The sequence below is a fragment of the Trachemys scripta genome, chromosome 2 (assembly GCF_013100865.1).
Source record: "Trachemys scripta elegans isolate TJP31775 chromosome 2, CAS_Tse_1.0, whole genome shotgun sequence".
Classification (NCBI taxonomy): domain Eukaryota; kingdom Metazoa; phylum Chordata; order Testudines; family Emydidae; genus Trachemys; species Trachemys scripta.
This window is the reverse complement of record NC_048299.1, coordinates 163,440,752-163,452,914: the sequence shown is the minus strand read 5'-3', so window position 1 is coordinate 163,452,914 and position 12,163 is coordinate 163,440,752. Positions and strand designations below refer to the sequence as shown.

The window sequence follows — 12,163 nt, the reverse complement described above, 5'->3', positions numbered from 1 at the left end:
CCCCCGCGCTTGCGTCTTCCGCCCCCCTCTGTGACGTCTGTCTCATACGTAATGGCGCCCGCGCGCTCCCTCCCGTCTCCATGGAGAGCAGTGAGATGCCCAGCTGCGGCCTAGGCGCGCTCGGCCCGGCCCGGCCCCGCTCCCTGACCCGCGGCAGCGCGGCCAGCCCGCGCAGGGAGGCCGGGGCCGGGTGCCCCCGCCCGGCTCTCGGGCCGCTGCGCCACGTGGCTGGGCCGCGGGCTCCGAGACGGGGCTCCCGAGGGACGGGACCCGCCCGCTGGGCTGGAGCCGAACCCGAACCCGGGCCCTGCCCCCCCCCCCGATCAGCCGCGAGCCACTGGGCACCCACCTGCTCGCAGTTTGCTCGAGACCCCGCTTGCTCGGGGGGTGGGGGCGGGGCATGGCCGGGGCCGCCCGCGGTCAAGAGAGGGGAGCCAGCGCCTGGCTCCTCGCCAGCCGTCGGCCGCAGCTGGTGAGCAGGGAGTGGCGCTGTGGCTGGCTGCATGGGGGCACTCAGGGCCTGGGGCGGGGGCATCTCCTCTTTGTTAGGCAGGGATTGCGGGGGGGGGGGGGACACACACCTTTCACTGAGTGCAGGGATGAATTCCTCCTTCCCACCCTGCAACTAGCTGCCCCCCCACCCCAGTAACTGCCTCTGCATCGGCCAGCGATGGATCCACGCTCACAGGATGGCGCGGCCAACGCCACTGGCAGGAAACAACGCTGGCAGCGCAATGGGCTTCGTAGGGTTCGGCAGGAACTACCTGCCGAACCCTATGATGGTGATGCCTGAGGGAAAAAGCAACAGAGGGTCCTGTGGCACCTTTGAGACTAACAGCAGTATGGGGAGCATAAGCTTTTGTGGGTAAGAACCTCACTTCTTCAGGTGCAAGAGACTTCTTACCCACGAAAGCTTATGTTCCCAATACTTCTGTTAGTCTTAAAGGTGCCACAGGACCCTCTGTTGCTTTTTACAGATTCAGACTAACACAGCTACCCCTCTGATACATGCCTGAGGTAGTTTCCCCATGCTCAGCAATGGGGTCAGGCTCTCGGCAGACTCAGGCAGCATCACTAGGTTGGGCACACCTGGGGCAGCTCCCCCCACCCCTGTGATGGGTCAGGCTCTCTGGAGACAGGCAGCTTTGCTGCATGAGTCACACCCAGGGTACAAGAGAACAGCTAGAAGGGGACTGTTATGAAGCCAGGAGTACCATCATGCAGCAACTGGCCTGGCCTTGAAATCTGATGTCCCAGTGATCCCAGTGTCGAACATTAGCACAGACTATCCATGGCTGCGACATAGCCAAACCCAGTGGTTACTGGAACTCACCAGAGCAAGCCCAAAAAGAGGACAGCTGGGACATAGAGCTCCCCCCCAGCACCCTGCAGGAATGGCTGCAGCCTATTGCCCACTAACGAGAACTTCCGGCCAGAACCCTGTCCTGTGACAAAGTGGGAATATTTTGTAAGAGTTTTATGAATCCTGTGTGTGCCTCGTTTCCCCTATATGTGCCATGGCTATCCAGTGTGGGGGCGAAGGATTAAGTTACTCTCAGGGCAGACTCAGAGACATAGGGGTGGGTGTCACCTCCCTGTCTGGGTGGAACAAAGAGTCATTAACTACTGGCTGAAACTGACCCAGACCGACAAGGGGGCCAGAGAGACAGCGCAAGCTCCATGACTCGCACATCGACACTCAACAGTGGGATGCTTCGGCCAGGGGGGCTGTGACCTCAGCGTGGCCCTGCCTGGAGAACAGACAGATGGGTCCAGCAGGGAACACATATGGGCTCTGGAAGAAGCTGGGGGCTCTCACCAAATCAGAGAGATCCAGAGCTTGGGCTAGGTCGGGGGCAGGTTCGGGAGGTGGGGGACGGCTTTATGGGCAGGGTCGGGCTTGGCTGGTAAATTGTGGCTCAACCAGAATGGTTGATTCTTTAACCACCCTCAGTTCTCTCTGCTGACTTAAGGCCTCCCTGGGCTGTGTGAAAGGCGACTAATAAACCCGACCGTTTTGAAAATGCTGGCTGGGGTGTCGGAGCCCCCGAAGAGCGGCCAGGTCTCTCCAGGGGTCTGGCTCAGTGGGACGTGCTGGGCAGAGCTCTCAGGGGTGAAGCAGGAGGGCTGGAGCCCAGGGGCTCCATCTTGGAGGGAGTGAGGCTGCAGGGCCGGCCTCGGAGGAAGAGTGGGACCCTTGGGGGGCTGGCACACTGAGTGACTCCTCCAATAGACTGTTTAAAAGCTGGGGCCTAGCACTGATCCTGGCCCCCCCAATCTCTGACCCTCCCAAAACCTAGATCCCACCCCATGTCTGACCCTAGCTGCCCCCCCCCCATGTAGCCCAGACCCCACTCTCACCAGAGTTGGCAGCAGCACCTAGGGGGGTGGTGATGGTGAGAGCTTGGGAAGGGCTGCCCTCCTTGCCCCCCCCACCCCCGTGCCCCCTCTGAACTCTCCCTACTCAGGTGTGAAGAAGAACAACTCTTTATTAGATCATCTATTGGGCTCACAAGCAGAACACCTTGGGGGACAAGCAAGGAGCACAGGCTGGGCGGGCTCAGGGGGACACACACTCTAAACCTACTGGGAACCTGTCTGGAGAAGTGGACAGGTGCAGGGGGCAGCATTTGGGTTGGGGAGTGGGGCCAGGGTGTGGAAGGCAAGGTCAGGGGGACAGCATTAGGGTGAATGCAGATTGCTGGGGTGTCATGCCAGGGACAGCCCTAGGTCGGGGACAGGTTTGGGGTGTTGGGAACAGTGTTACCTGGGTTGGATTGCAGTGTTTGGGGGGGCTGTGTTAGGGGCAGCATCAGGGGCAAGGTCAGGGTGGTGGGGCAGAGTAAAGGGTGGGATCAGGAGCAGGGATGAGATGAGAGGGGCAGCATTGTTGGAGCCAGGGAGCAGCACTTTGATAGAAGGTATATGCCTGGCTGAGTCCGTGTTCCAGGCACTGGCCTGCTCCAGGGCTTGGAGGTGCAGGCCAATCTCAGGAGCAAGGGATGGCATGGACTGAGGTGCGGGCGGAGCCATCTGGGGGTGTGGGCAGAGTGGACCAGGGGCCAGTGTGGGGTTGGGATGCAGGATGAGCAGGCTGGGGTGCAGGCAGAGCTCAGCAGCGGGGCCGGCGTGGGGGGTCGGGGTGCATTGTGGCAGGGCCGGCACTGGAGAGGTGAGGTCCTTGCTCAGTGCTTGCGCGTTGTGCTGCTCTGGTGTCCGGACCCTCCAAGTTGCCGCTGGATCCAGCTCTCTGCAGCCCCCTCCTCTCCGTAAGGCACAGCAGGGCTCTTGTCCCACACCCTGCACTGGCACTTGTTGCCTCAGCGTGACATCATTCGCACAAACTCTGCCAGAGCAACCCAAGGACACTGTTAGGGCAGTGAAGACAAAGAACCCAGAAATCCTGGTACCTCCCCCAACCCATTAGGCCCCCTTCCCTTCCCAGAGCTGGGGATGGAACCCAGGAGTCCTAGCTCCCAGCCTCCACTGCTCTAACCCACCAGACCTCACTCCCTTCCCAGAGCTGGGGATGGAAGCCAGGAGTCCTGGTTCCCAGCCCCCCAGCTCTAACCATTAGAGCTCACTGCCTTGCCCACACAGTACCTTCGAAATCCACCAGGCCGTCCCCATTGAGATCCACGTCCTTGAGGATTTCGTCCACCTCGCGGTAGTTGAGTTGCTGACCCAACAGCTTGCGCATGGCCTCGCGCAGCTCGGCTGTGCTGATCCGCCCGTCCCCATTGGTGTCGAACTGCAGGGAGAGCGCTAGGCAGATAGCTGGGCTGGGCGCAGATCCCCCTTGTCCCTGGGCTGCCCCAGGGCACCTCTGCCCACACCTGGGCCCAACCCGCCCTGCTGCACCCTCAAGACAGCCCTGGCCGCATCTGGCCCTGCCTGTCCCTGGCATTGCCCTGCCCACCCACCCCCAATACCTCCCCCGCATCCATAGGCCTACCCACTCACACGAGCCACCCCCCACACCGCCCTCCTAGGCCCACTGCCCCCCTACTCCCTGTCACACTCCCAGACCTGCCCCCTGCCCTGCCCCAACCGCCTAACCCCGTTACCTCAGCCACCCACCCCTTGCCCCGGCTCCCCTCCTCATGCCTGGCCCGACTGCCCAACACCCTCCCTTTGCCGGGAGCCAGTTCAGCTGCCTTGTGTCTGTTCCCTGCTCTGCCCTATAGGCTGTGGCATCAATGGGGTGGTGCCATTGCGGGTACACAACTGGGCGCCACCGGAAGCCCATGGCTGGACCACACAGAGTGTGTGGGGCGCATGGGGCCACGCCGGGCTCTCACCTCACGGAAGGCGTCCCGTAGCTCCTTCACCCCAATCATGTCGGCCGTCTCTGCCAGCATCTTGGGGCCCATCAGCTCCACAAAGTCATCAAAATCCACCTTCCCCCCAGCTGTGAGACATGAACGCTGTTACGCAGGATGGGGAGGGATGGGAACTGTGCCTAGTGTGGGGTCCTGGCGGGGGACTCTGCCCCATGGGAGGCAGGGGTGTTGAGGGACCATGTCCTGGAGGAGAGGTGCCTGACGGAGTCTGTATCCCATGGGAGGGAAGGCCTGTGGGGTTTGTGATCCATGGGAGGGAGGTCTGATGGGGTCTCTGTCCTGGGGCAACCGATGGGGTGTGTGTGAGGGGGCGACCTCACGAGGTCTGTGACCTGCAGGAAGGGGGCCTGATGGGGTCTGTGACCCAGGGCTATACTGTGCAGGGGCTGATGGGATCTGTGACCTGCGGCGATGGGGAAGCTAACGGGATCTGTGACCTGGGGCGATGTGGGGGCTGACGGGGTCTGTGACCTGGGACTATGGTGAGTGGGGAAGCTAACGGGATCTGTGACCTGGGGCGATGTGGGGGCTGACGGGATCTGTGACCTGGGGTGATGGGAGACTCGATGGGGTCTGTGACTTGCAAGAAGGGGGTCTGATAGGGTCTGTGCCCCAGGGTTATGGGGGGCTGATGGGATCTGTGACCTGGGGCGACGAGGGACCCAAGGGCCGCAGGGCGGTGGGCGTGTGGAGGTGGGCGCAGGGTGGTGGGCGGGTGCGGGTGGAAGGGGACCTGATGGGGTTTGTGCCAAGGGTGAGGGGTCTGCAGCTTTGCAGGGGCTGGGCCATGCCCAGCAGGGAGCTCCCTGGCAGGGGCGCTGTGCCTCCCCCAGCGGGCGGGCATGGGCTGTGACGAACTGGGCCTGTTCTCACTGTGGTCTGTGAATGCTGACAGGGGAGTGTGCTGGGATAGTCTGCATTGCAGGATGGGATCTGCCCGAGGGCGCATACCTGAGTGTGTAACATGAGAACCCAGGAAGGGGTTGAAGGCGAGGCGACTCTTTAGCCCGGGAAACTGAAAAGGCTGTGGGAGGGGTCGCTGAAGGCAGAGTGCTGGAAGCAGGCTGGAGAGATGGCTGGGAGGCAGAGATGGCTCTGACCCCCCAAGGGGGACTGGGCTGGGATGGCCGGGGACCCCAAGATGGACCTAACTGAGAGGGTCCCTGTTGTCTGTGCCTGCAAGACCTGTCTTGGACGGTATTCCTGTCATCCAAATAAACCTTCTGCTTTACTGGCTGGCTGAGAGTCATGGTGAATCGCAGGAAGCCGGGGGTGCAGGGCCCTGAGTCCAGGGGCTGGGCCATGCCCAGCAGGGAGCTCCCTGGCAGGGGCACTGTGCCTCCCCCAGCGGGCGGGCATGGGCACGTACTGATCTGCTGCGACAGCTCGATGAGTTCCATCTCGGTGGGCATGTAGCCCATGGTGCGCATGCACTCGCCCAGGTCCTTGTAGCTGATGTACCCGTCACGGTCCTTGTCGAATTCTCGGAAGGCTTCCTTCAGCTCTGGGCAGGGGAGACGCCGTGACAGTGTGTGGGGTGCTGGGCACCACAGGGCACCCCGACACCATAGCCTGCCCCTCAACGAGGGTGCCCCATGCACCAGCCACGGACAGGGACATGGGTCCACAGGAATCTGGGTTGAGACCCACCAAACTCGTTACATATCCCACAATGCTCCACGGGGGCAGGATAGTTGAAGGAGACCCCAAGAGGGGAAAGGCCCCATGCTCCAGTCCCCGCCCCCCTGAGCCAGCCAGTCGCCTGCCCTGGGACTGGATCGGAGCCAGCACTGCCTAGAGGGGCACAGCCCCATGTCCCTGGGCGTGGTGGGTGGGTGCAGCACTCGGAGGTGGCTGGGGGTGGATCCCCAGCAGGGCAGGCTGGCCCCGTCCCATGGTCCCGCTCCCTCCTTTACCTTCAATCTCCTCCGGCCGCAGCTCTCGGTCCTGGGGAGGAAGGAGAATTGGGAGCGGTCAGAGGGTAGCGGCTGCTGCGGATCCTTCCCCCAGCCAGGTCCTGGCCCAGCCTGCCCGAGGGCTCCCCTGAGCTCAGCATCTGGGACCCCTCTGCTAGACCCTGGGTCCACGTCATGGGTGCCCTGGGTGGCCTCTCCGTGGTTGCACGACGCAGGTGCTGGCAGCTCCGTGGGCAGGGCTGGCATGGGGCGCTGCAGGGCAAGTGCTGGATGGAGAGTGGGGGCGTGGGTTGGAGCGGCCGGTGGAGGGGGACGTGGGGGGAGAAACCGGCGAGGGTGAGCATACATACCTTTGAGCTGGGCGACGGGGAGGAGGTGTGGGAGCAGGGCACGGTGCAGAGGGGCAGGTTCAAGCTGTGAGGAATGTGGGATAAACTATCCGTAGGACTCTGTCCCCGCCCCTTGGCATCACTTGTTCGCTCCCTGGCCATGGGAGCTCAGGCCGGGGATTTGCGACAGAGCCACTGGGACTGTCTGGGGGAACGGCAGACCCTGCAGAGACCAGGGGATCCCCTGTGGCAGGAAGAAGGGGCCAGGCTGGCTTCTCCAGCAGCATGGCTCAAGGAGGCTCTGGCATTGGCCAGGCTGAACCCTGGCTGCACCTTTGGCTCCCTGTGCCAACCTAAGGCCTCTAAGCCAGGTGGCCAAGGCTTCTGGGGGTCGCTGCACCCTGCAAAGCGCTGGCTCAGCTGCATTCCCTGCAGGTGCTATGGAGAGAGACAGAGTGGCTGGGGCCTGCAGGCCCAGGGTCAGAGTTAAGCCATGGGAGATGGGCACAGGGCGGTGGCTGTGAGGAGGTGGGCGCGGGGCAGTGGGCGTGGGGAGGTGGGTGCAGGTGGTGGGTGTGGGGAGGAGGCCATGTGGAGGTGGGCAGAGGAAGGTGGGCGCGGGGCAGTGTCCAGGTAGAAGTGGGCGAGGGGCAGTGGGTGTGGGAGGGGGCACGGGGTACGTACAAGCTGGGTGATGGTGATGCTCTGGTGCAGGAAGATGGAGGTGTGGGAGGAGGGTGCTGTGGTGGAGTGGGCGTGGGAGGTGGGCAATGGATGGTGACTGTGTGGAAGTGGGTGCTGGGTGGTGGCTGTGGGGAGGTGGGCATGGAGCGGTGGGCAGAAGCAAGTGGGCGCGGTGCAGTGGCCGTGTAGAAGTGGGCGCCAGGTGGTGGGTGTGGGGAAGTGGCCGTGTGGAGATGGGCGCAGGGAGGGGGCCATGTGGAGGTGGGCATGGGGCAGTGGGCGTGGGAGGGGTGTAGGTACGTACGAGCTGGGTGATGGCGATGCTCTGGTGCAGGAAGATGGAGGTGTGGGAGGTGGGCGCAGGGAGGGGGCCATGTGGAGGTGGGCATGGGGCAGTGTCCGTGTAGAAGTGGGCGCCGGGCGGTGGCTGTGGGGAGGTGGGTGCAGGCGGAGGGTGTGGGGAGGTGGCCGTGTGGAGGTAGGCGTAGGTGGTGGGCATGGGAGGTGGGCACAGGGAGGGAGCCAGGTGGAGGTGGGCGTGGGGCAGTGGGCGTGGGAGGTGGGCACAGGGAGGGGGCCGTGTGGAGGTGGGCATGGGGCAGTGTCCGTGTAGAAGTGGGCGCCAGGCGGTGGCTGTGGGGAGGTGGGCACCAGGTGGTGGGTGTGGGGAAGTGGCCGTGTGGAGATGGGCGCAGGGAGGGGGCCAGGTGGAGGTGGGCGTGGGGCAGTGGGCGTGGGAGGGGTGCGGGTACGTACGAGCTGGGTGATGGCGATGCTCTGGCGCAGGAAGATGCAGGCCGGCCCCACCAGCCCATGCAGCACCGAGTAGCTCTGCAGTGGCGGGGTCTGTGCGGCGGCGTCCGGGTCGTCGGGGTCGTGCCTGCCAGAGGCCGGGGAGCCTGGGGTGCCTGAGCGCTGCTTGCCGTCCTACGGCAGAGCGGGCAGTTAGCAGCGAGCGGGACCCGCGCCTCCCCAGCCCGACAGGCACTTGGGACCCAGATCTGGGGTGGGTTGTATTGACAAGTCACACACAGGAGAGGGGGGGATTCAGACAGACAGAGGAACATGGACGGGTCCAAGCGAGGCTCCCATATGCCTCAGCCACCCAGTGCCCCGCTCCTTGCACTGGCACACCCACATGGCACCAACACACCTGCCTGGCAGCCACACACCCTCATGGCATCCAAATCCATGAGCTCCGCTGACACCCCCATACGTCCCCTTACTCCCCATAGGCCAGCACTGACAGCACACACCCACGGCACAGTCCTTGCTGCCCCCCACCCCACCCCCCGCCACTCTCACATCCCCTGCCCTCAGGTGCACGACACAAACCCGCCGACCCTGCAGCCCCCGATCACACAGGTGGTTACACAAACCCAAAGACCCACGATCCCATCCTCAGCTGCTGAGACGGCAGAGCTTGAGGGGGGATGTACACGTGGTACCCCAGTGCCACTGGGGGCCTGATACACTGGCACTGGTGTGTGTGTGTGTGTGTATGGGGCCCCGTGGGGGCTGGTGTTGGTGGAGGGACCATGCACAGGCAGTCTTGGGGGGATGGGCCTGTTGGTGGGATGTCAGGGGCCTATCGGCAGGCATAAGGCGGGGCCTGGAGGTGGGAGTGAAGTGGGGCCCTGTGGGCACAAGTGGGACAGGAGCCCATGGGCAAATGGGGGGGGGGCATAGTGAGCATGGAACAGGGACCTGGCAGCAGGAGTGTGGGGTGTTTTAGGGACTGGGCCCCCGGAGCAGCTTTAAGTGGGTATGGGGAGACCATCGCCCATGGGCAGGTGTGGGGCAGAGGCCCGCAGGTGGGCATGGAGTCTGGCATGTCCCTGTCCCATTCCCACTAAGATCGCTCACTGCCCCCTAAGCAAACCACTCAGGGCAACCCCAGGCTGTGCATCCCACAGGGCCAGGCCCCCATCCCCATCACACCCAGCTGGCACCAACAGGCCCCACTGAGGGGTCAATGAACATCAGGGACCCAGGACCCCCTGCTCCCTGCAGCAAAGATCCAGTCAGGGCCCAACACACAGGAGGAGCCAACTGGCACAAAGGGAGTGGGGCAGGACAAGAGCCCTTCGTAGATGCTGCCACCTGGTGCCCTTGGCCCTAGGGTGGAGGTGTCTCCGGCACGAGCAGGGTAGGCCGTGTGGATGCCCAGAAGGACGAGGAACCTGGGCGTGGGGGGGGGGGTGAAGGGCAGGGCAGGCAGGGGTGAGCCACAGGCTCCGGGTGCTGACACAGACAGGGGAATGGAGAGAGGGATCAGTGCCCGTGTGCCCCTGCCCGCCCCGCTCCATCCTGGTCTTACCTTGGAGACCTTCCTCTCAGGGGTCTTGGTGCAGTTGCCCATGGCTTGCGGGCCCCCCCGTGCCAGAGAGCATGCCTGTGCGGGCCTGGCGCTGGCCCCGGCCCTGGCGCTGTGCCTGGCGCTCTGGCCGGGGCGGGGTTTTTTATAGTAACAGGGGCCGGTGGCTGCGTGGGGATTTGAGGTTTTTATTGAATATCTCTGGATATGCAGGGCGCGGGGGGGGCTCTCTCCCACACACACATAATCCCGGGATTACTCCCCTCTCAGTCACGCCGCTCCGGGCACAGGGACAGCCCCAGCTGGTCCCCACATGGCCCCGCTCCCCACCACCCGGCACCCAAGGGGCTCACGGCCCCTCTTGCTCCCCCAAGGCCAGCTGGCCGGCCTGCTGCCACTTGGGCACCTGCCAAAGGGGCACTGCTCCCCCAGCTGGCATGCAGCCCTAATCTCCAATGACAATCACCAGGGATTTACAAATATCTCCCAGCGGCGGGCGGTGCCGCCCCGAGCCCTGTACACCATCCCTCGGGATTGCACCGGGGGGGGACGGGACGGACACCAGAGGCGACATGTGGGGGGGCACACAGAGTCATGCCCCCGCTTCCAATTTCTGCCTTCCATTTAGCCACAGCTAAATATTCTGAGGGGACCCATCCAGCGGGGCCACCGCAGACTGCCCCACAGGGCACGGGGGGGTGGGCAGGGCTTCCGGCCGCCTCTGGGCGATGCCCAGCAGTGAGAAGGCAGCGGCTCCCCCTGGCGGCACTCACCATGTGTCCATGCAGCACGGGGAGGGAGGGAGCAGCAAGGCGGTGGGCTGCGGGCTGAGCACCCCCATACATGGGGCTGCTTCTCCTTCCCTGCTGCTGAAGCCCCAGTGCGAACGCCACGGGCAGGGCAGGGGCCACTCTCCCACTCCTGTAGCCGGGGCTCTGCCCAGGGGCTGCGGCGGGGCTGGCCCTGCCTTGCGTTTACCAACAGCTTCTATCTGAGGCTGCCGGTGTCTCTGCAAATGCTCACTGGGGCATGGCACCAGCAGGGACCTGGTCCAAGCAAGCCTCTGGCAGGCGTCCGGCTCGGCTGCATTCGCTGCAGGGAGCCACGGAGAGAGACGGGGTGACTGGTGCCTGCACAGGCCCAGTGGAGGCCGTGGGCCTGCCCCTGTGGAGCTGGGTCACAGCCCAGAGCCCTCTGATCCATGACGGTGCTGGCGGGTCTCACCATACCGCCCAGCTGCTGCTGCTCCAGCCTGCAGCGTGGCCCGGCTTCCGTGCGGCTGCTGCGCTGAGGGGAAGTCAGGGCTAAGCCTGGGGCATCGCAAGGCACCTGTGCAGGTGCTGGGGCCCAGAGCCCCCCAAGGCGGCACCATAGGGATTGGCGGAGAGACAACCCCCAACTCTGAGAGCCCAGCCCAGCCCGGCCCAGCTCTCCCCACCGGCAGGGCCAGGGGGCATCGCCCAGCCCGGCCCGGCTCTCCCCACGAGCAGGGCCAGGGAGCATCGCCCAGCCTTGGCCTACCCCACCCCACTGCCCAGTCCACCCCGCCTCTCCAGCAGGCTCTCGGACCTTACCCCCGCAGCGCCACAGCCTGACCATGCTGCCCGCAGGAGGCCTCACGGGGGAGCCTGACCCTACCTGCCTGGCTCAGGGTAACTCCACCAGGGCGGGCCTGGCCTGGGCAACTGGCTAGGGGCATTTCTGGGATATCACCCCAGGGACCCCCACCCCTGTGCCAGGCAGCCCCTCCCCTGGTGTCTCTCACCCTGACCCCGCCATCCCTCCCCCATTGCCCCAGCTCCCTCCCTGCCACCCCATCTTTCCCACTGCCCCCAATCCCGCCCCATCCCCGCTGCCACCCTGCTCCCCAATCTTGCCCCACCCCCTCCCCGCCCAGTCACCTGCCCAAAGATGGAGCTGAGCATGGGCACCAGGTCCTCGGCACCCTGGGGCCCCTCTGCAGGGGCCAAGCTGGCCTTGCCCGACGCCGCCTCCTCCTCCGGGCTGCAGGCTCCGTGCGGGTCCCAGCCGGGCATGGCCCCCCTCCCTGTGTGCCCTGCGGAGCCAGGCGGCTCCTCCCTCCGCCGGCTGCGGCCACCCCTCCTGCGCGAGCCCTGCCTGCTGGCTGGCCGCTGGCGGGAGCTGCTCCGGGGGACCGGGTGGGAGATCCGGGACTCAGGCATCTCGCCGCTCAGGCGCTGCGACTCACGGAGGAAAAGGAACATGCCAGGGACGCTGAGCTCCCTTCTCCTGCTCTTCTTCCTCCCGCCTCTTCCCACTGCGCTCCCTCCTTTTCTCCTCTTCCTCCTCCCCCTGCCACTGCCACGCTCCCTCCTGCCCTCTTCTTCCTCCCACCACTGCCACTCTCCCTCCTGCCCTCTTCTTCCTCCCACCACTGCCACGCTCCCTCCTTCCCTCTTCTTCCTCCCACCACTGCCGTGCTCCCTCCTTCCCACTTCTTCTTCCCACCACTGCCGCGCTACCTCCTTCCCTCCTCTTCCTCCTTCCTTCTCCCACCACTGGGCTCCCTCCTCCTGACACAGGCCTTCCCTCCCTCCCTCCTAGGCTTCCTCC

At 64.8% G+C, this 12,163-nt stretch overlaps 1 protein-coding gene across 1 annotated transcript; it reads right to left on the bottom strand.

Moving 5' to 3' along the window:
• Positions 1 to 2,796: 2,796 nt before the first annotated feature.
• Positions 2,797 to 10,579, bottom strand: CABP2 (calcium binding protein 2). Its single transcript, XM_034759419.1, has 7 exons — positions 10,363 to 10,579; positions 8,029 to 8,199; positions 6,260 to 6,290; positions 5,713 to 5,847; positions 4,302 to 4,411; positions 3,604 to 3,751; positions 2,797 to 3,346 (listed from the first exon to the last, which is right to left on the bottom strand). Exons 1-7 carry the CDS (start codon positions 10,432 to 10,434, stop codon positions 3,321 to 3,323), a joined length of 693 nt encoding a protein of 230 aa, XP_034615310.1. The 5' UTR covers positions 10,435 to 10,579; the 3' UTR covers positions 2,797 to 3,320.
• Positions 10,580 to 12,163: the final 1,584 nt, after the last annotated feature.